The 21,990-nt window shown below is 40.3% G+C and overlaps 1 protein-coding gene across 3 annotated transcripts; it reads left to right on the top strand.

Moving 5' to 3' along the window:
* Positions 1-407: 407 nt before the first annotated feature.
* Positions 408-21,044, top strand: PTGFR (prostaglandin F receptor). Of its 3 annotated transcripts, none has more exons than XM_069023054.1 (3): positions 408-491; positions 1,957-2,804; positions 18,850-21,044. In XM_069023054.1, the coding sequence occupies exons 2-3, from the start codon at positions 2,016-2,018 to the stop codon at positions 19,153-19,155; spliced, it is 1,095 nt and encodes a 364-aa protein (XP_068879155.1). In that variant the 5' UTR covers positions 408-491; positions 1,957-2,015; the 3' UTR covers positions 19,156-21,044. The 3 variants fall into 3 exon arrangements, with proteins under 3 accessions (XP_068879155.1, XP_068879156.1, XP_068879154.1); XM_069023055.1 differs by lacking the exon at positions 408-491 and adding an exon at positions 675-786 and having other exon boundaries at positions 1,957-2,483; XM_069023053.1 differs by lacking the exon at positions 408-491 and adding an exon at positions 675-786.
* Positions 21,045-21,990: the final 946 nt, after the last annotated feature.

The raw sequence follows: 21,990 nt of genomic DNA, 5'->3' as shown, positions 1-21,990 counted from the left end.
TGTCATATCATTAATGCCTTATTTGGATGTATTCTCATTGTATTTCTTCAGTGGAGAAATGCTCCAAGTAGAGCACTATTAGCTCTGCTTGATCAGGGAGGTAGGTGCAAGGGGCTGTGTGTCTAATGATGTGCCCAGCTGCATCCCTGACAGTATTCCTGGGGCTACCCCTTCCCGAGCTCCCTGCGTTCTGCAGAAGTGCGTAGCTGGGAAGAAGCACGTGGGAAGTGAAGAAGAGGTGAAGCTGTGGCTGAAGACAGATGTGGCCTCTTGGCTGCAGCCTGGTGGGCACGAACTCGCCCTGCCTGGGTGGGGTGGCCCTGCCGCCCGTCGCTGTGATGTGATGTGACACGGCAGCCTGGCTGTCCTTTCTGGAGACACCGCCGCACCTCGGCAGAGCGGGGCGGCCGCTCCGCGCTCCCGCAGCGCTCCTGCTCCCACGGGGGTAAAGCCGAGCGCAGGGGCTGCGCCTCCCGGGACAGCGGGGCGAGGTGAGCGTGCCGCGTCCCGGGGCATCGGAACCGCGGCCCTGGCGCCGACACGGGCAGGCAGTGCCGCTGCCCGGCTCCCGGGACGGAGCAGGACTGCGTGCCGGGGGCGGCGGGCGGGGAGGGGGGACGGGAGGCCGGGCGGGAAGGCGGAGGGAGGGCGGGCGCGGGCGGTGCCGGCGGGAGTGGGGCTGGCAGCGGTGGCGGCCGGCGGAGCCCCGCGCTGCGCCTCTCTCCGGCCCCGCGGGGCGAAGCGGACGGGAGCGGCGGCGGGGCCGGGACGGACACCGAGACCGGGGTAGGGAAGGAGCGGTGGCGCGGTGGGGCTGGCCCGGGCCGGTGGGGAGCGTGGCACTTGTGCCCGGCGAGCCGGGCTCGCCCCGCCCCCGGCGGGGGCAGCGCTTAAGGGCGAGAGGGGCGCCGCTCCCCCGGCACCGGGGCTGCTCACCTGCCTGTGCCCGCCTGCCTGTGCCCACCTACGTGTGCCCGTCTGTCTGTGCCCACCTGCCTGTGCCCACCTACGTGTGCCCGTCTGTCTGTGCCCGTCTGTCTGTGCCCACCTGCGTGTGCCCGCCTGCGGCAGGGAGGTTGCGGTGCGCGGCTCCGTCTGAGGACTTGGCCGGCCGCGCTCCGTTGAGCGCTCCCGCACGGTAGAGGTGCCTCTGGCTCCGGCGTGCCCCGTTCCCGATGTAGCTCAGGAACCGAGAGGCTTCAGCGGCCGTTCGTAACACGGCTTATTAACGCCTGCCTTTTTTTTTTTCCCTACCTTTTTTTTTTTTCTTTTTTTCGTTTTCCTGCCTGGGAAGGTTTTGCTATTAGGAATGTCCTTGGAGTAGAGATGGGAGATAAGCTGTAAAGTAACTCGAGGAATTGGTTTCTGAATTATGGCGCATCTAAAAACAAAGTTTGTGCTTCAGCGAGGGCGCTGGGAAGTTGAAGGCTTCAGTGCTGGTTAGGTTAAAGCTTTGAAACATGAAGTTGTGGGAGAAGAATTGTTTAGAAGATGCTAAGGCATTGTTTTGAGAATAAATGTTTTAAAATGGAGTGTGATTATGATCTCTAAATGCTTCAGTTTCAGTATTTCACTTTTGACTGTAGATGGGCTGATTAAATACTGTCATTCTAGGAGTTTGTTGCAAAAACGTTTAGCGTAGTTTAACCACCAGAATTGTTTGTATTGTTTCTGTTACTATATGTACATAACCATTATGTATTTTATACATTATTTTGTATATATTATCCATGCAGAGACTCTAAATTTCCTGTAGGCTATGTTTGCATTGTGTAATGCATGCAGATAATTGTTTTACCCTGTGAGTGATGGGCTTAAAATGTGATGCCATATCATATTACTCAGAAGACCAGAAAATTAGATTTGTACTAATATTGTGGAATTTCTGCTTCAAATGCCATTTGAACAGTGGTATGCCTTTTACAGCATTATGTATATTTGTTTTTAATATTGCAGATGCCTTTTGATTGCAAGACTGCTGAAATGCTTTGAGGGCTGCGTCTCCTTTCCTAATCATGAACAGTTCAAAATCACAAGGGCTGGCTGGATTTGGAGTCTTGAAAAACACAACGTGCCCCACGGAGAAAAAGATTTCAGTTTTCTTTTCAATAATCTTCATGACGGTGGGAATTTTGTCCAACAGTCTTGCAATAGTAATTCTCATGAAGGCATACCAGAGATTCAGACAGAAATCAAAAGCTTCCTTTTTGCTCCTTGCCAGTGGTTTGGTTGTCACAGATCTCTTTGGTCACCTCATCAATGGAGCCATTGCAGTGTTTGTGTATGCATCAGATAAAGACTGGATTCGATTTAACCAGTCCAACATTCTTTGCAGTGTTTTTGGCATCTGCATGGTTTTCTTTGGTTTGTGCCCGCTCTTCCTGGGCAGTGTGATGGCTGTTGAACGGTGCATTGGAGTCACTAAGCCAATATTTCACTCTACAAAAATGACTTCTAGACATGTGAAAATGATGTTGACTATGGTATGTCTGTTTGCTGTTCTTATAGCTTTGCTACCTATTCTTAGGTTTAGAGCCTACCAAATTCAAGCATCGAGGACCTGGTGCTTCTATAAAACAGAACATGTTGAGGACTGGGAAGACAGATTTTATCTCTTACTTTTTTCTTGCCTTGGGTTCCTGGCCCTTGCTATTTCATTCCTGTGCAATGCTGTCACAGGAATTACCCTCTTAAGAGTCAAATTTAAAAGTCAACAAAGACAAGGCAGATCTCATCATTTTGAAATGATCATTCAGCTCTTGGCTATAATGTGTGTTTCTTGCATTTGCTGGAGTCCATTCCTGGTAAGAGCCTAATGTGTTTGCCAATGTTTAATGCACATCACTGTATAAAAGTTAGACTTTTTTATCTCCAGGTTTTAAAGCACTTAAACTGTGATAACAGCTCCACTCACTCAATGATATTAATTTTATAGCATATTGCCCATAATGTATATACCTATGCAACTATAAAAACTGGTAGCTATTCTCCACTTCTCATCAATATTACATTATGGTAAATATATAGGGATTGTGAGGATTGTAATTCCAATGCTGTAAAGCAGACAGTGGTAGCAGAATCATAGCTAGAATAATTCAGAACAAATACTGAGCTCTTCCAAAAATTCAGTGAATTTGGGAATTTAGGATTGGGAAGTCTTTTTACTCTGTACAGTGTAAATATTTTTTTTATCTATGGCAGTCTGATTGCTGTTATTTTAACAGTTTAGTGCTATTTGTGAGTGGTGTTAGGGCAGATAACAGTTAAGAACCTAAAAATCCTCCACTCTATTAACAGGGTGTTAAGGGCTTTGCTTTAGAGTCAGGTTGAAAAGCAGTGGTTGGCCGTGGGTTGAAATCAACATTGGGTTTAGACCTAAGCAAGCTGGGTTTGTAATGTGGACAGGTGAGCAGCAGAGCTGCTGTGGGCAGGTGGTGTAGGACTGTCCCTGCTGTGACTCCCAGAAGGTCAGTGCCACTGCTGTTAGCATCTGCTCTGTCAGTGAGCAGGATCAAAGGAAGTGGGATTGTGATATGGGAAAGAATTTGACAGATCCTACTGTATCATGGCATTATAAAGCTCCTGCTAGCTATGTCTCCTTTTAGTGTTGTAAACCTGCCTGGAGAAATTCAGTTTTTTTGCTAGGGTCAGAGGGTTAAAATCACAAGTCATATGAAATCTTAATTTCTTCCCGAGAAATAGAGTCCTGTAGTTTTCCAGTGTTATAAATGAGGGGCAATTTTGGTTAGAGGTAACAAATACCAACATTTAAATCTGAGATCTGTATTAGATCCAGCTATATCTCATCTGCTCACTGCTTATGGTAGAGTCTGAAGTTACCTGAGTTAGTTCTAGATTAGATACTGATACCAGCCTAGCTGCAGCAGTTTGGTATATCTGGCAGGTAGCATTTAATTAATCCAATATCTCAGGCTTCAAGGAGAAAGTCTGTATATAAATGTCTGCAATCACTGAAATGCACAAAAACTCTTTCACTTCTGTTCAAATCACAGAGAATTCTTCTAGTCTTGCTTTGCAGCGTAGTTTGAATTCATGTTGGCTTCTGTCAGTGTCGTGGCTGTAGTGTGTGGAGCATAAACAAAGTTGTCAGAGCAGTATAGCAAGTTTTGTAGGGAACTTCTTTACAGTTCAGACACCATCTGAAGTTTGGGGCAAGCCACAGAATGGTTTTCAAGAAAAGCATCTCAGGTGTTGACTTTACTGTCCGTGAAAAAGCAGCATTATTATCCTCTGGTGGCATTTATTTTCATTTAAAATGATTGTTCTTAAAAGTTGGGATTAATTTGGTTTTTATAAACCCTTGGGTGTCAAAAGAACTATAAAGTTTTTTAGTTCAACAGAGATACTTAATTTATTTAATGCATTAAGGAGCACTAAATTGCAACTACTATGGTTGTTCTTTCAGTGTTGGTAATTTTGTTATATCATTCAATTTTAATATTTCTATATATTAAATATAGATAAAATTATAATTTTAGAAATCATGGCAATCTAGTGAAATCACAGCACCGGTTTTGTTAAAGTATTTAACTTCATCTGAGTTGTAGTTGAAGATGAATTATTATTATAGAAGGAATTCTTTTCAGACCCTTTTTGGAGTTTGGTGTTTGCTTCAGCTTACAATTCAGGCCAGTGAATGACTTCTTGCTTAATTTTGTACTTGGTATTTTTTGGGACTGTGTTGCAGAGGGGAGCTGGTAATGAAGGAATTCTGGTTCACTGGGTGGCAAATCTGCTGGTGCTCTCTGTCTGATCCAGGCTTGTGCTGCTTTGCCTCTTTTGAAATGAGATGAGGCAAACTTACACTGTAATCAGCCTGGTGCTATGGAAAATAGTTCTGCAATATGGATGAATTTAGGTTAGAAAGGAAGAGTTTAAAAAAAAAAAAAAAGTTGGTGTAAGGTGGGATTAAATTCTTGAGACAAAGTTTCAAGGAAGTGAACAATCACTGTTTTAGCCAGAGAGTTTCACTGGGAAATGGGATGGGGTCTTCTATTGGTATTTCCTTTCTCAGCTGTTAGGATCATAGAGTTTATATCAGTTAATTTGCTGAGTTATGTACCCATTCCTTGTTTTGATAGCAACAGAACACAAATGAAATTACAAGTGTGGTGTTAATTTAGCAAGATTTTTTGGCCTGCAGTTGAGTAAAGTCTTTTCAGGAATGTGCTGCTCAAGTGCTACATTAAAGTGATCCAGGGTTTATCAAATTGTATGCTTTATGATTAATTGCTGATTCAAACCTACTTGTCCGATGTATCTGAAAGGTCTCAGGGCTTTTAATTTGTGAAAAGAATGGTTTACATTCTGTAATATAATCAGCATGTACCAAAATAAGCTCTTGATGTATATATGAGCAGGTGTTCATAGGTGAAATCATCTGGAAAAGGACATAAATACATGCTTGTTCTGCAGTCATTTGCTTCTTTACTTTTTTTTTTCTCCAAGCTAAATCTAAAAGTCGGAATTTGAAGTCTAGACTTTGAATTGTGAGTTCTACCTATGTTCTCTATCCCAAGGAGTATACAGAACAAAATGTTTCGTGGGAGTCAATTGCCTCAAAGTAAACCAAAGCGATTAGAAACCAAACAAACTTCTGGAAGAGAAAGTGGAGGAAGGCAATGCGTTTTATACCACATGTGGTTTGCAGATACCAGAGTTTGGATTCATTTGTGTGATTCCCCATCTGATGGGGGGTTTACGTTGTTTATTCCCCATCTGTTTTCAATCTAGTCTGGTATGTCCATTGACATATGTGTATGGCTACCATAATCAGTCTATCCAATACTGTAATCCAACTGCAGATTCACTTCACTATTAGATTTTAAATTAATTTTATTTCTTTTCCAAGCGGAGTTAATATTCAGACATTGTCACTGTCCTGTGATAATATCACTTTCAGATGTCATTAAAGGCACAAGATCCTGGATAGTCCTTCATAGTGTCTGGTGTGGAACTGAGCTTGACTTCTGCATCTGCTCAGTGGTAGTGAAGTTGTTTTGATGCCTATTTATATATGTGTGTAAATGTATATATAACTAGCACTTAATATTATAAATAATAATATATAGTTTTGTAATCAATCACCACCTCTGTCCTAAAGGTGGTGATTCCTGAAGGTATGGGGTGTTTTTCAAAAGCAGAGCCCATGGCATGGTCCTTGTAGAGCCCTGCCTGGAGCTCTTGGACAGGGAACTCCTTCTGATTTCTTTTTTTGCCTTTTGATTTTTTTTCCCCAAAGCTCCATCTTATCTGTTTTTGGAACATAAGCAGCTTTTTCAAGTTTTCTGCCACTGTGAGAGAATCTTTCCTTAATGAAGTATGGGAATGAGAGGTGCTCCCTGCTCCTTCCCTTATGGGGGAACACTGATCTCCTTTTGAGGAGTTGAGAGCAAGAGAAAATTCACAAAAAACCCCAAACAAGTGAAATTCATGATTTTTATAATAATATATGTAGTCAATGAGTTGCAGAGGCACATTTGCTCTGCCGGTTCAAATAATTTTGCTTTGTGATGGGTAATTCCAGGTAAATATGTTCTGAAGATAGTAGCATCATCTTCTCTGTGTAGTTCTCATCCTTGCGAGAGCCTTAGCCCTTTGCTTAAGGGTATGTCAATTTTGCTGGATGAACTTGGTCCCCAGGGATTGGATTCCCAAAGCAAATAGTTGGATGGGAGCATTTTGTGACAAGCACCTCTGATGAAATGCATTGTTATATAAAGCTGTTTCTTGGCTGTGACTTGACATCTGGCGTGTCATGAAACAGCTTGGTTTGGAGCTGTGTTTGTGTGAGCAGATTCTGACATTGGTATGTCGTATTCTGTAGGACTCAAGGGATAAGCATCTTATAAAACTTGTTTTTTTGGAGTAGCAAAGAGAACTGCCTGTAACTATGGACAGGAGAGAGTTATTTCAGAGTGAATTTATTTACAGGAAAAAATTATGATCCGGAAAAATTTCTTAACTTTTTCATGTGTGAAACACAGCCTGAGAAAAATACTTTTACATTCAAATTATTCTTGTTAAGATCTTTTTCCATGCAGTTAACTGATTAATTTCATTCCAGCTTTACCTCCCCTCTACTGCAGAAAATAGCCATTCCTGTTTTTTTTGGAAAGAGCTCTGTTTATTTCATATAAATAAATCAACTCTTATTCAATTGTTTTTTTTACTGCTTAGATTAATTTTTATCAGTCCCTTCTCATGTAATCTCTTCTCTTTCCAATTTGTTACGCTAATTGTGTCTCTCTGAACTTGCTCTGACATTTTCTTGTCCTCAGATTGTCTCATGCAGTGAGGCTTGATGACTTCTTTTTCTGCACCTAGGGCTTGCAATTTACTGAATCACTTCAACTCAGAAGCTGCTGGTGCTGGTCTGAGTGGTCCTTTCAGAGAATGTGCTCTGGAACTGGTGAGAAGAGCAGTGATGTTCTAACAGGGAGGCTTTTGTTGGAATACCCTTGCCCCATCCCACCCTAGTTGCTCCACCAGCTGTTTTGAGTGCAGAGACAGGCTCACGGTTGGTGTGTGCTGAAGGAGGTCAGTTTGTTGCAGGTTTTACACTAAGTAAGTTCTGGGCCACATTTTTGGGTACAGTATAAGATAGTTTGATGTACAAGGCAATCCTCTGTGCATCTCATTTGAGTATTTTTTTATGTGTATATTTTTTTATGTGTAGCCATGTACACACTTTGCCAGGAGTTCATATCTGTGTTACTCTTGAAGTCTCTCCCTCAAATCTTGTTTTCTGTCTTCAATAAGCTGGTAGTTTATGGTTCTGTTACACTACCTTATGCTTATATGTGCGATGGGCATCATGTGTATGGGCTTGTTGCTTTATTAATGCTGTTTGTATGCCTTCACTGCTGGTTGTATTGTCCCTACAACAGAAGAGTTACTGAAAAATTTATCCCTTGTGCTCTTATGACTGGGGATTTCTCATAATCAGAAAGTGCAGCTGAGGAGAAGCAGGGAGATGTCCCGAGATGCAGGTCCGTGCTCTGCCAGTGAGGACTCAGCTCTCATGGGGGGCTGCTCTGCAGAAACCTATTATTGTCTTACTCTTTATTAGTCAAAGCTGCAGCCACCATGAGCTTGTTGTGCCTGCACAGGCACAGTCAACAGGGAGAGTGATCTTTTCTTTTGAAATAGAATAAATTAGGCTTTCAGTTTCCAGTCCTATGTTTCTGAAGAGTGAAGAAGGAGATACTGTTAAATATGTTCAGCCAACCTTGCAGCTTTGAATGCTGTTGTAAACTTTCAGAGGGAAAAATGACACTTACCTGTCCTTTTCAGGGCTCAGATTTTAAAGAAGATAATCAGTGATAATTCCTATGCTTGTGCTGGCTTTTGCCATTGAGTTCTTGCTAGAACATTTGTCTGCTGACACCACACAAAGACAGGATGCGCTGTCAGCAGAGTGGTTTGTGTTGGGTCTGGAACACCTCACACCCTGCCTCTGGTAGGGGAGGTGACCTGTGGCAGGTCTCCCATGGGAGAACTCCTTGCACACTGTGTGTGCATATTTGAGGGTGGGTGCAAACCCATTTTAGGAGCCCACTGCTGTCACAATGATTTTAATAAATGAACCAGTTTCATGGGGAAAGGAAAAAAAGCTTTTTGCCAGCAGCAGGCCTGCTACATACACCTCTTTATCTCTAGTCTGAAGTATCAATACAGTGATAGTTATTGCTGACTGTAGGTAGTTCTTTCTCTTGCAGACCTTGCTATGTCAGAGATCAGGAGTGTCAGTTTGAATGAATAAAATGCTCCCTAAATTCCTCTGAAAAGGAAAAATTCTTGCGTTTGATTGTCTTTTTGAGCTACATTAGAGAAAGAGCTCTCCCTCCTGTCACGGTCCTTTGATTGTTTGCTGAGTTTCTCAATACATCCATTAACTCTGTGCAAATTCAGTTACTGTTCTTGCTTGAGTTTCTCCTAGCATTTGATAACTCAAGGTTAAATTGCTGAAAGATTACTGTCATTGTTAATGTTATGGCCCTAAAGTTATTTTAAAATACATAACTTTTTTTGTGGGTTAAGAGGAAAGAGAACACTCATTTTGATCGAGGTTTATATTAGTCTCAGAAGTTAGGTAGTTTGTTAGACAGAAGTTTCTTTCCAGCTTAGCTTCCCATGGAATAAAGTTTATTCAGCAGCTCAGACAATTTGAGTGTGCTTTTCTTTGTCCCCATGAAAACACTCCTGGAGAGAATTTGCACGTGTTGGCAGTGAGAGTACCAGTTTAATACAATGCATTTAAAAGTCCAATCCATCTATTCAGATGTGTTTCTATGATACTAGAAACCTTTGGATTAGATGTTCATACTTTTACTATTGGTTGTAGAGAACTTTCTTTTATTTAGTATTCTTAAGTGGCACAACTGCCTAATTCCACCAGGTTAGATGAGGACTGGAATGAGATTAATTTTTGACTATACCTACCTAAAATGATACTGAATTTTAAAGCTACTGTTTTGGTGTTTAGAATTGGTCTGTTCCTATTTTCATCTTTTACAGTACATAGAGATCTTACAGGCCTTATCCTTTCTGAGAAATAGGAATCATTTTAACAAAAATGTTTATAAGTGTGGGCCAGGGCGTAGTTTATCATAGAGTGCTTAGAAACTGTATATTAATTCTGGCTATATTTGTAATTCAAGTGTTTACCTCCCTCTCACAGAAGTCAGGGGGCTGAGATGCTCTTCCAACAGCACAGTGCTGGAGAAGAAACGGGCAGTGGTAGTGATACAAACCAGGGAAGGAAGGAGGGCTGAGATTGACATATTGCCCTTTCGGGGAAGCATAAATATAGTTTTTGTTATCTATGTTTACGTGTGCTGTTTGGGAAAATGTACATAAAGCCTTTTTTGAAAATGCAGTGCTATCAGAATACAATAAGATTGTTTATTTTGGAGAGAAAAAGTAGGGAAGGCAGGTTTCCAGTCATGTGAGAATGTGGCGTTTTCAGAATAATGTGGTTCTGGTTTTCTTTCATAATTGTTTGCTTCTTGATTTTTAAATTTAGATGCTTTATACAGAATTAAACCATGAAGATCTATAAATTGAAACACAGTATTTTGTTTCAAATGGATGTCAGTGACTTTCACAGAAATTTTTTTTCAATTTTGAAGTTGCCATCTCAAGAAATCAAATTCTAAAAACTTCACCAAAATAAATTTGCCATTCATAACCTTTCCTTGTTTATTTCACTTGGGTAGGGTTTTGGATTCTGTGTTTGATATTAAAAAGTAAGTCAATTGGACATTCATTCCATTGTTTGATATAAGAGAATTCTTCCTGTTTCCTAGATATTACACTTATTCAGGCATTTCTTACTTGAAAATATCATAACCATCTTTGGGAAATGTCATACATGGCATAACCATTTTTGGATGGTTATTTTAGGAAAGCTGTCTTTCCTGACTATCTAAACACTTTAAATGGTAAAGTTGTTGCTGAAAAATCTCAGGGAGTAATACACTCACATGGAAAAACTCCAGAAAGTCCTTAATCTTCACTAGGTTTAATGACAGACATCAGGGTGTAATATATATTCATATATTCTGTGAGATAATTATTATGGTGTAATTCACAATTTGAAGTGTGGCATGGTACTTTCTGGTGTAAGTTACTTGTCTCACTAGTGCTGTGGAATTTGTTAATGTCTGGGAGGAATTGCTGAGTTGCAGTTTGGGTTGCAAGCTCCCTGAGGGCAGAGGTTCCCTATGTGCCCAGTGCCTGGCAGTGCAGAGCACGGTCCCATCACAGCTTCTGTGGGTGTGCTTTTAGGAACAGCAATGGGCAGGGAGCAGAACACTGCAGAAAGGGTTTACACGGGGGGTGACAGTGAAGTTTTAGTAATTGTGACGCAGTCTTTGGGATTCATTTTTGTATTGGATGAGGTGAAATAGAGGAATGGTGGAATGAACTGGAGCTGCTTTGTAGGTACTGTAGTGTCTCCTCAAGGCAGAGCAGGAGTGGAGAGCAGCTCCTAAGCTTGCTCTTAGCTCTTCTCTTCAGTCAGAGCCATGGGCTGAAGGGCAGGTTTGAGTGGCATGAGAGCTGTGCTTCTGCATGATTGCCCAAAGAAGGCTGAAAATTAACTTTTGTGTAAGGGATGTCCTGAACTGAGGTTTTTAAGATAATTAGGCCTCAATACTAAACTTGCAGAAACTAAAGATTGTCACTGGAGAATTGGAAGTTTATGACTGCTCTACAGCTGGTTCCCCTCCTCCTGTGCTGGACCTTTGTGCTGCCCCTGAGGAGGTTTGGGGTCCCGAAGTTAAAGGAGTGGGGTAGGATGAAAAGGATGTAGTGAATCTGCTCAAGAGTGACCTCGTGACCCATGTTACGGCTGACATCAGGGCATGAGTACGTGGGGAGGAAGATTCTTATGGTGAGAAGGATGTGACCAGCTATATGCCCATCTGTTTCACTGCATGGGGAAAGAGAAAGTGGAGCAGAAAGGAGGTGAGGGTCCCCGTAAGTGGTAGCAATTTGTTTTAGGATTTACAGTTCATTAGTGAATTGGTAATAAACTTGAATGCACGTTTTACCAGAAGTGTGCATTTGCAGAAATAATGAGAAATAAATCACTTTTAAATGGAGACTTGATTTTTCTCTTCCATCCTCCTCCTGAAAGGTGAGCTGTGGGCCCTTTCAGTTTATTTGCTAACATAAAAGTAACTGCAAATTGTATATTCCAACTTGGTAGATACACTGCTAATTCATTAGTCTTGATATTTCTGATCATAGCTGCTTAGTTTACTCCTCCAGAATGATACATAGAATAAGTCACTTTAACAAAGGTGATCTAAAAAGAATAATGTAAAAGCAATGCAGCATGTCTTTTTTTGCCTCCAGTCAGATTTTTCAAACACTGCAAATCAGGTAGCACCAAGTGATAAGGTGACTGTGACTCCAGTCCATCTTCAACAAGGACAGGCTCACCAGGAAAGTTTTAAATAGAAATAAGGAAAACACATCTTCATTGAAAGGGTGATCAAGCATTGGAATAGGCTGCCCAGGGAAGTGCTGGAATCACCATCCCTGGAAGTGTTCAAAAGGCATGTGGGTGTGGCACTTGGGCATATGGAAAAGGTTTAGTAGTGAGCATGGGGGTGCTGGGTTAATGGTTGGACTCGATGACCGTAGAGGTCTCTTCCAACCTTTTCAGCCTGTTCTATAGCTACGGACCTCTGCAGCTCCTCTTCCCCCCAGGCTGTCTGTATATTGTCTCTTTTTTTCTTCATTCAGACAGTTCTCTTCCTCCCCAGTATCAAGTGTTATTTGTGATTCTTCCTTTGGATATTTGTAGGGTATTAGTGAGAGAGCTTCTGTCACTCCTAAATAAATTAGAATATTTATTTAACCATTAAAAATGTGATTTTTTTTTTTTCCAAATGGGTGTGAAAACCTGGAAAAGCAAAGCAACAATAGAGAAGTAATAGGTCGTTTCCAGAGTTTCAAGCTTTTACCCAACTGAGCCTAATGGAAGAAGAAAAGAATCCCAAATACTTACAGTCCTTGCCTCCCTAAATACTTAAAGATGGTCCTTATTATACATATTAGAAATATTCTATTGTTTTCTGGTCCTTAAAATTGTCCTGTAAAGCTTCTCTAGCATTGCTGGTTAAAGAATATATTAATTTTATCTATAAAATTAATTCTTTTGTGCAAGAGATTTTTTGTTATAGGCCTTGTTCTTAAGCAGGAATACATTCCTCACGCTGTGGAAACAGGCTTTCTTGTAACTTTAAAACATGTAGCTCAGGAAACAGGTTGTTTATTTGACTTTGGTATGGACGCTATGTCTTTTCATTATGAAGTGAGTCATCTACTGTTTCCAATGCTAGAATCTTTTCTATCCATATCCACAGTGCTTTCCTTTCAAATGAGTTATCAATTAAGCTGTGAGAGTAATTACATTGCCATCTAGTTAAACTAAAGTATTTCTTATTTTGCTGGCAAGGAAAGGAAATAAAGAAGCTGTCAATCCAAGATAGAAATATTTGGATTATTTAGGAGAAACAAAGAGGTGGCCTCCTGGAATGTTTTATTCAAACCCAACAGGAACTTATGCTACTGCAAAACTGATGCAAAATAGGTAGTGTCTAAGGGGAAAGTTGACAGAAAATAAAAACTTCTCTTTCAGGTAATGTTTGCAAGTTCATGTGCACACACTCCCCACACCTCCCTGCTGGTAATAAAGTGAAGCAGTGAAGCAGGCTTGCTTCATAACTTCATTCCTGTAAACTTCAGTGAGAAATTGCCTGGTCACAGACTAAGCTGTGTCTGAGAAAGAAATATGAGAAAATATGTTTATTTGCTTTGTGAAAAACTGTGTTTTTCCTACTTTCTCTATACTTTTTGGACTTTCTACACCCCGGAGCACCTTTAGCTCAACAATACCTTCAAAATGTTTATGCAGTTCCTTTTTAAGCGGGGAAAATAGTGAGCCAGTGGATCCACTCTTAATTTTTAGTGGCATTCTTATTTTATCACAGAAATACACGAGACAAAAGGAGACTCCCTTATTCTGCTGCTACTTCTCAAGGGCTGATCCTGCAAAATTTTACGTAAGGCATTATTACATATGCCCTTAAAAAATTATTACATATGCCCTTAGTGTGATGGAAAGCTGGCTCATGTATTCTGTTGTCTACAATTCCTTTTTAAATTGACGTTTTTTTATAAAATTGCTATGTTCAGTTAAAATTTAATTGCTGAGCTAAGTGATCATCTGGTATATAAAAGTTGAAGATACAGTTAATGTTTTTGTTTTAGAAAGGGAAAGGAAAGCATTAGGGGAAAAATATGTTGCAGATCTAGAACATAAAAAGCATTATGTGGCATAAGTAGAACAGTGTGTGTACTAACATTTTGATGGCAGAAGTGGTGCACTGCATATTGTTCTTGGAAGCTCTTGTTTTTAAACTGACTTGCAGAATCACATAAAAAATAAAATGAAGCATACTCAACTTTGTTGCAACAATTGCTTGGCTTGTATACTGCAAGATCAATATAGCACTGGTAGAGGCAATTTGCTGTCAGTGTTTCTTTTTTATTAGCTCTACTTGGGAGATGTAAAATGGTACATAAAATGTGCAGATTTATGCATTTTTAGTTCTTTCTCCCGCTATTTTGAAATTTTATTTTCTTAAAGTCTATGTTTATAGAGTACAACAAAGTGTCATCTTGTATGATCCCTTGCCTCTTAGACTGAAGCTGCTTTTTTGACACAAAAAGTGAAAGTTCCAAAAACTCTAGAAATTCAAAATAAGTATATATTTTTTGTTTCCATGGTTTGGGACATAATCAGTAAAGTTCTGCCTTGAAACCTCTGTGGTGTAGGAGAAGGGGATTTGCACCTCAGGGTTCAACATAGGCAGTAGTGACAAAACATAAGTGTTCTGCAAATACTGAAAAATCCATGGGCTTTCTTCCATTAATGGAAATCCTCAGAACTAAAGGAAATCCAAAGGAAGAGGAAGAGGCTTGGGAGGGTCTGCAAGGTTCCCACAGGGAAATGGAGTCCAAAGGCTGAGCTGCAGAAGACAAGAATTTCCGATATTTGTCTACTCTGCCTTCCATGTCAATCTCTTGGTGACTGGTTTTTATCCAGTTTCCTGAAGTCAAGGATAGAACCTGGATTTAGAACCTGTGAGGTGAAATGCATCAAAGTTGCATTTTTGTCTTACTTCTTAACTAGCTCTAAAGTCTGCTTCTTGTTTTGACTGGCTGTCCTTGAGTACTAACAGGAATGTGAGTAAGCAGCACAGCTTTTTAGCCTATTGGTTGTTCTTGTGTAGATCCAATTGGAAAGAAAACTAAATTAGTGCTGTTTATGTTTGGTGAGTGGTGTGAAGCCTTGGAGCAACTTTTTTGTTTATTGCACTGAGGTTTGTCCTGAAGGGAAATGGTAATTCTCTGATGCTGTCTGCTAGGTGCAAAATTGAAGAAGTCAACAATTTCAAAATGTTTTAAAAAATTTTCCGTCAGACTTTCTGGATCTTGCAAAATGAGTTTTGGCTTTAATGAAGCTTAAAATTGGACAAAAAGTATGTAGAAGTTTAATGTATTGTGTCAAGTCCTTTCTTGACACAAATTTGATTTCTCTCTATCTGTTTTTTGGGACATGGAATTCTCTGGTCTTTTCTTAAACCAGTAAGGACTAGTAGGAGTCAGAGTAACTTTATATCTTACAAGCAGATACCCTTGGTTTAAAATGGCTTTTACAGTTATCCTTTTGTAGTACCTTTTCTAAAGAAAGTTTGAATTGTCATAGTTACATCATGTGATACTTTCTTTTTCTTTTTTTGCAAACCAGGGAGACATACTACAGCTGTCTTCATATAAACAGTGTATAAATCAGCAAAGTGCTACTTGGATTCTTACATTTCTAGATAAGTTAGAAAATGTCATGACTTACGTTTTTTATTTACCAGCTGGGGATTGATTTTTTGAGTCACACTGCTGAATCTGCATGAATATTAACTTTAGTTGTGGAGATCAAAGATGGTTAGATATGATGCAATAGTGTTGCCTCCTGCCCACTTGCGTGTTGCTGGCTACAGAGAATAGAATTCCTTTGTCCTACCTGCCTGCTGGGCCTACAGGGAATGGAAAAAAGTGTTTGAATTGGTTTCCTGACTTTGAACCAATTATTGACCACTAATACTCAAATAAGAAGGAAAGAAATGTTCTTTTTGTGCCTGTCGAGGTGGTCCCGCTCTCAAAAGTCCGCTTGGCACTGCACCAAGTTGTGGTGGCAATTTCTGAGCTGATGACTTGAGCCATTTCAGTGACGCGAATTTCTCACACCCAGGGAGCAAATACAGACTGTCTGCATGCATTGCTTCAATGAAATCCTTTATTTATAAACAGCTGCTAGTGTATTAGTCCTTTTAAGAATTTATGGTTTCAAACTGATTTTGGAACAGTATTTTAAGAATTTAAGTAGAACAAATTGACTATGAAAATATGATAGAAATAATAATTTATTTCATTCCACCCCTGTTCCACTAAAGTTTAGGTCTTGTTCTGGGAATCAGCAGATGGTTTTAGAAAGGCTCCAGGACACAGTCTCCTTGTTGCAGTGTTGGTGCAGTTGATTCAGTTGCTTGCAGTTTTCTTACATGATTTTTCAGAAAATGTGAAGGCCCCCAGGGCAGGGCAGTCCCTTTGGAGGAGTGAGAAACTCTCTCACTTCATACTCAAAGTGATGGCAACATGTCCTGCTGCTCTGCCACGTGTTTTAGGGTAAAAATGCTCATGCTGAGGGCTGCAGTGAGATTCTCAGTCTCTGTATGGAAATCTCAGCCTCTCAGAACTTCAAAAAGCTGGATATTATTTTATATTACATTTTGAGATACAAGAAAGAAAATATTTTTTAATTTCTGCGTAATACTCCCAAATAATGTAAGTAATATGGTTAGGAAAATCTTATTTTATAAAACAAAATTTGTAGATAATTAGATTTTATCTTATTATTTCAAATCCAGGAACCCACAGCTGAATTGCTTAAACATATGACTGTGTATATAAGCTCTACTTGCTCTGCCTGAGTTCAGATGTATTATTTTTTGCATGTCCGATGTTCAGAAGAGGCAGCTGAAATGTTCTGGATGAAGCTTCTCCAAGTGTCAGAATGCATAAATTATGTATCAGTTTTCCTTGTTGTCCTAATTTACTTCATGCAAATCTGTAATCAAAGCAGAGGCATGTTTATGTTGAACAGCAAGCGAATAGATTCACTTAGAGGTGATTGCTTCCAAATGCAAAGGAATCTCACAAGTGTTCCAGGTAACATGAGAAAATAAGTTTTACAAAATCTGGATAGAGTTACTTATTAGCAACATCTACTGCTTGTTTTTCTAGACATGAAATTGCATTGGATTTGGCATTTATTAACTCCAGAGAATGTGAGAGAGGAACAACAAATGAATTTTTAAGTACATCAAGAGGCAGATTAGGAACCTGCGTGTCTGTGTTAAGTCAAACATGCTGTATGGGATAAGGACATTGGTCTGTGGGCGCTGTTGAGCTGTCATTTGTTGCCTAGTCCTATTTGCAGAGTAAGGAGTATTCTGTCTGAGTTTGCCTTGTGGTATTAGACCTCTAATAAATAAAATATAGACTGTCCTGAAAAACATCCCATGCGAAGCCAAAGGAGCCGTTCAAGTTTGGGTGGGCTGCTGATGTCAGAGGAATGTGCCCAGTGGTTTTGGGGTGAAGAGCAGATTCAGGGAACTGGCTTGTGTTTGTGTTGGCTTGGTGCTCAGACATTCCTCCTCCTTTCCACAGCAGTTCCCAGCTGTGCTCCTGCCAGCCCTACCAGCTTCCTTAGCAATGTTCCGAGGGGCTTCCTTTGCTGCTCCCATAGAAGCCATACAGAAACACTGGATCAAATGCTTCACCAAACATGTTCAGTGTCCTTTTATGCATTCACTTTGTGCCATTCAAGTTTATACTCAGATGTGGTGACCTGCAAGCTATAGGTAGGGTCTGGAAATACAGAGAAGCATTTAAAAAGGAGTGAAATAGGTTTGCTGGAATGCTGAGCTTTAGTTTTCTCTTCCTTCACTATTATTTTTTAGTTTTAGTTGAGTTTTTTTTTCAGTGCATCTTTTTGAAACTACAACCCTGCACTTAGACAGACTGACCCTACCTCTCATTGCTCAGTAAATCAGTGTACTCACAGCATCAGTTGTAAAATATCCCATTTCTGAGTTAAATAACTGCAGCACTTTAAAGGCTTTGGAACTAAAAGCATTGCAGTGTTTCATCTTTCTACCAAAAAAGTCTTCATGTGGTTTTAACATTAATAACAGGGAGAGATAATTTACCATCTTCTGGCAGATTCCTGGCTTGGCAGATCAGGCTTTCTTCACACAGAAACTTAGGTTACAAACCCCCAGTGGCAGCCAGCCTGTACAGGAGGTCTCTGCAGGGCAGGAGTCCCAGTGGCCTGAGTTTCACTGGGGCTGTGTCTCACAGCCCAGCTTGCTGCTCTGCAGAGCAGGGAGGCCAGAGCCACAGCTTGCTGGGCTGGTGTAGCCCTTGGGTATCCTCTGCCAGATGCTGTCCTGCTGAGCCATTCTGGAATTCCACCATGTGGAATTATTGTCTCTGGTAGTGTTGTTGCTGGTGGAGGTCTGTCCATGTGCAGCACCTCCAGAGGTGAATGAAACCCTCTGTGTCTCCACTGACAAGTGGAGGGGTATCATTGGCTTTTGTCACCATGGCTTAAATTTTCCTTCAGACCTCTAGATCTTCTGGTGTCAATAAATTGTTTTCTGCTACACTGTAAAACGTGAATCTTCTTGTCGAAATCAAGGTACTATGCTCCTTATGCAGCCTTTAATTAGGAAAATACGAAAAAATAAATAGCTTTTATAAAAAAATGTGCTGACCTACAAGTGGATTCTGTCCTTGAGAAAATCCATTTCTGGAACAATATTGGCATGCTTTGTTAGATCAAATTCTGGATTAAATTTTTACTTGTTGCTCAGATCAGTCCCTGGTTGCCATCCTCTGCTCAAAGTTCAGCAGAAGTAATTCAGCAGAGGCACATGTATGTCCTTTGTAAAACATTAGAGGATTTCTAGGGTGATAAATGTTATATGCCTGAAAGTATTTACATTGCAATTTGGGATGCCCTGATGCTGTGAAGGTGTGAAGTTAGAGACAATGTTGAAACGATTTCACTCATGCTCTCTTGGTATATTTTTTAATATACAGTTTTAAAATACTTGATTTTCAGATAATTTAAATGCTCTCTTGGTGTATTTTTTGATGCATAATTCTAAAATACTGCCTTTTCAGGTGACAATGGCCAGAATTGGGATTAATGAGGGTCGCTCAAAGGAGACCTGTGAGACGACACTTTTTGCTCTCCGAATGGCCACGTGGAATCAGATTTTAGATCCCTGGGTGTACATTCTTCTCCGGAAGGCTGTTCTTAAAAACCTGTACAAGATCACAAGTGGATGTTGTGGTGTGCACGTCATAAACTTACACATGTGGGAACTCAGCTCCATCAAGAATTCTCTGAAGGTTGCAGCAATATCAGAGTCACCAGTAAGTTCCAAACAGATAAACCGACAGCCTCTCAGCTCTATGGGACAATAAAGTTTAACTCAGTCTATGAAGAGATGATGGAGGCAACGCTCCTACGTGGGCAGTACCTTAAAATGAGTTCCAAGGCTCAGTGGTTTGGCATTTGTTTTAAATTGTGAGTGGTTTGTTATTGTTGCTTACCAGTTTGATATTGCTGCTCCAAAAGATGCCCTTGAATGTTTTAATTCACTTCCAAAACTGGTAGTGGAATGTTAAATCATCTATATTTTTTCTCTTCCATGTGCTAAAGTGAAGAGGCCCCTTATAACACTCCCCACCAAACCTTTCACCTTAACAGACTTGTACAAGTGCAAAAGTGATCTCCAGGGTGATTTTTGAAAGGGGTAGATATTTTTCTGCCAGAGATACCCCTAAATCCTTTGCAGAGCCACTGTTTTCTAGAACAAAGTCAAGCATCCTTTCCATAAGGGTATTCTATACTTCTAGGCATTGAATTTGCCAATTGTGTGTATGAAAGACACTTTGCTTATGCCCAGTTTATTAAATGGTCCACTCTGCTTGGTTCATTGACTTGGCCTCTTAATTATTTACTGTTCCATGAATTTTTGGGAGAGCTGCAAACTTCATCAGTGTTAGTGTTCCTTTCAAATCACTGACAAAACCTGAGGTTCCCTGTGGGAACACAGAAGCAGAGGAGCTCAGCTTCCTTACAGTTACATTTTGAGTTACATGTATTGGTGAGCTTTTAGTCCTTTCAACACATTTTGTTGAAACTAACAGGCATAAAGCAGTGGCTAGTCTGTGAAAATTGTAGTTTTTCTCTCCTTACCAAACTGAAGGATGATTCTGGAAGCGTTCCCCTAGTGCATGTACTGAAATACTCATGTGGTACATTGGTTTCATTTGTAAAAAGTCACGTGTGTTGTGAAAATGTGTGTGACCAAATGAGCACCTCTGCAGGGAACTGCTCTGGGAGCAGGGTTTTGTTTGTGAAAGCAAGCTGAATGCTCAGGTTTTGCAGGGTCTGTGTCTGAAGAGCTGAGAGCATTCAATATATTTGAAAGTACCAGAAAATTTTTAGGACAGCTTCACACAGAAGTTCACACTTCACCTTTAATGCTGCTAAAAGAAGCTTTGGTTTTTGTGACTGTGTGCTGTTCAGAAGCCAAAAATGAGAGATACTGTTTTAAGATAGGTCTATGTTATTTTTGCCTACTTAACTTCAAATAACTACATGAGTGAAGTGTTGGTATATTTGAACAGTTAAAAACAGATTCACTAATAAGACAGTCTGAGGGACCAAAACTATGCACAAAGTACAAATTCATGTTGTATGTGAATATAGTTTATAAGTCAGCAAATGAAAACCCAAAAGGTTTAAGTATTTCTTTTTAAAAATTTTTTTTAAAGCTATTTCCTTTTTGTTTTAAAAAGGCTGAAAAATAAGTGGGTTAAATAACCCTGTAATGAAATGGCCTCATTTACCCTAAAGAATTTCTGTATGTGATTTTTTTTTTTCTCAGTCATAGGGCTGATAAACTGTGGACAGATTTGATGCTAGTGTAAGTTCTGCACTATTGCTTCTCGTGAGTTCTGCTGAAATCTGGAAGCATTCAGTCAGTGCTCAACTTGGCTTTTCATTTCGTAGAATGCGATGCCAGTGTATCTGTTGACATAAATTATTTGTTCCTTATGGAAGATTGTTGTTTTAGCAGCTGAAAAATAATGTTGGTCCATAAGTTGTTGAGATATTTGATTGGTGAAGAAAGCTTGAAAATGTTCCATTTTGTTATGTGAATAAATGTAGTTTGTGTAGTTCATTCTGGTTGGTTTGTAAAACAACAAAGCAAAGTTTATGTGTATATGTGATTTCTTATATTTTGTGTACTAATACACATTGAATGTAAATTGCAAAGCCTCATTAAAGTTATCAAACTGTATGCTGAGAGTTATGGTGTTTTTGTGTAACAAAAAAAGAACCCAAGTTATTAAAAATAATCCTTATGTCAAAAAACCTCACACTTGATTACAGCCAACTGCTACCATTTCCACGTGTGCTATCAGTTGTGAAGGCAGAGAGGAGGCCAGGGAGAATTCAGATAAGAGGTACCAGTGTTTGTACACGGCTCTCACACGAGCAGCTCAGGGCAGTTGGTGGTCTGAGGCAGACAAGGTCATGTTCTGATGACCCATGCTTAGAAAATGCAAATAATAACAGAACTGAGGCAGTTTAGTGCTTGGGATGAAAGTATTTTTATCCAAATATCTGCCCATGTTTTACATATACTATGAATCCTTATAAGAATGTGAGTTTTGCTGTTAATTTTTTGCCTTTCTCAGTGATGTGAGAACCTGCAGAGGCAGCTCAGGATACAATCACCCAAGGACCTGTTACCACTGAAAGTGATTGGATTATCATTTCATTTCATCTCACAGGAGAGCCAGCAATGTGCTGTGTTGTATGATTAGCAAGTTACATGTTTTATGGAATATGAGATTATTAAAAAAACAGTGGGATGGCTTCACATTAGGATCTGAGTATTGGCCAGGCAGGGAGCAAAGGACAGGCTGCTCAGTGAGGTGCTGATGATCTCCTTAGAGGGTGGCTAACGATGTGAGCAGTCATGAGCTGCCGATTTACTGCTGGCAATAATTAGTGCCTCCAGAGCACACAGGGGCAATAAGTGCTCTGGTGGGACGAAAGTGAATCTCATTTCTGACTAATGACTGAGGAAATCCTCAGGGTGGGAGAATATTTTAATCTAATTGGGATTTTAAGCAACGGCAAGCTATATAAGGAGGCACGTTTTCCTAAAATGAGGTCCTGGCCTGGCCTGAATCAGCGTGCTGAAGGAAAGAAACCATCAGTAACCAGTTGCTCATCAC

This window comes from Aphelocoma coerulescens, chromosome 8, assembly GCF_041296385.1.
Source record: "Aphelocoma coerulescens isolate FSJ_1873_10779 chromosome 8, UR_Acoe_1.0, whole genome shotgun sequence".
NCBI classification, from domain to species: domain Eukaryota; kingdom Metazoa; phylum Chordata; class Aves; order Passeriformes; family Corvidae; genus Aphelocoma; species Aphelocoma coerulescens.
The sequence above is the reverse complement of the archived record's forward strand: the minus strand, read 5'-3'. Positions and strand labels throughout refer to the sequence as shown.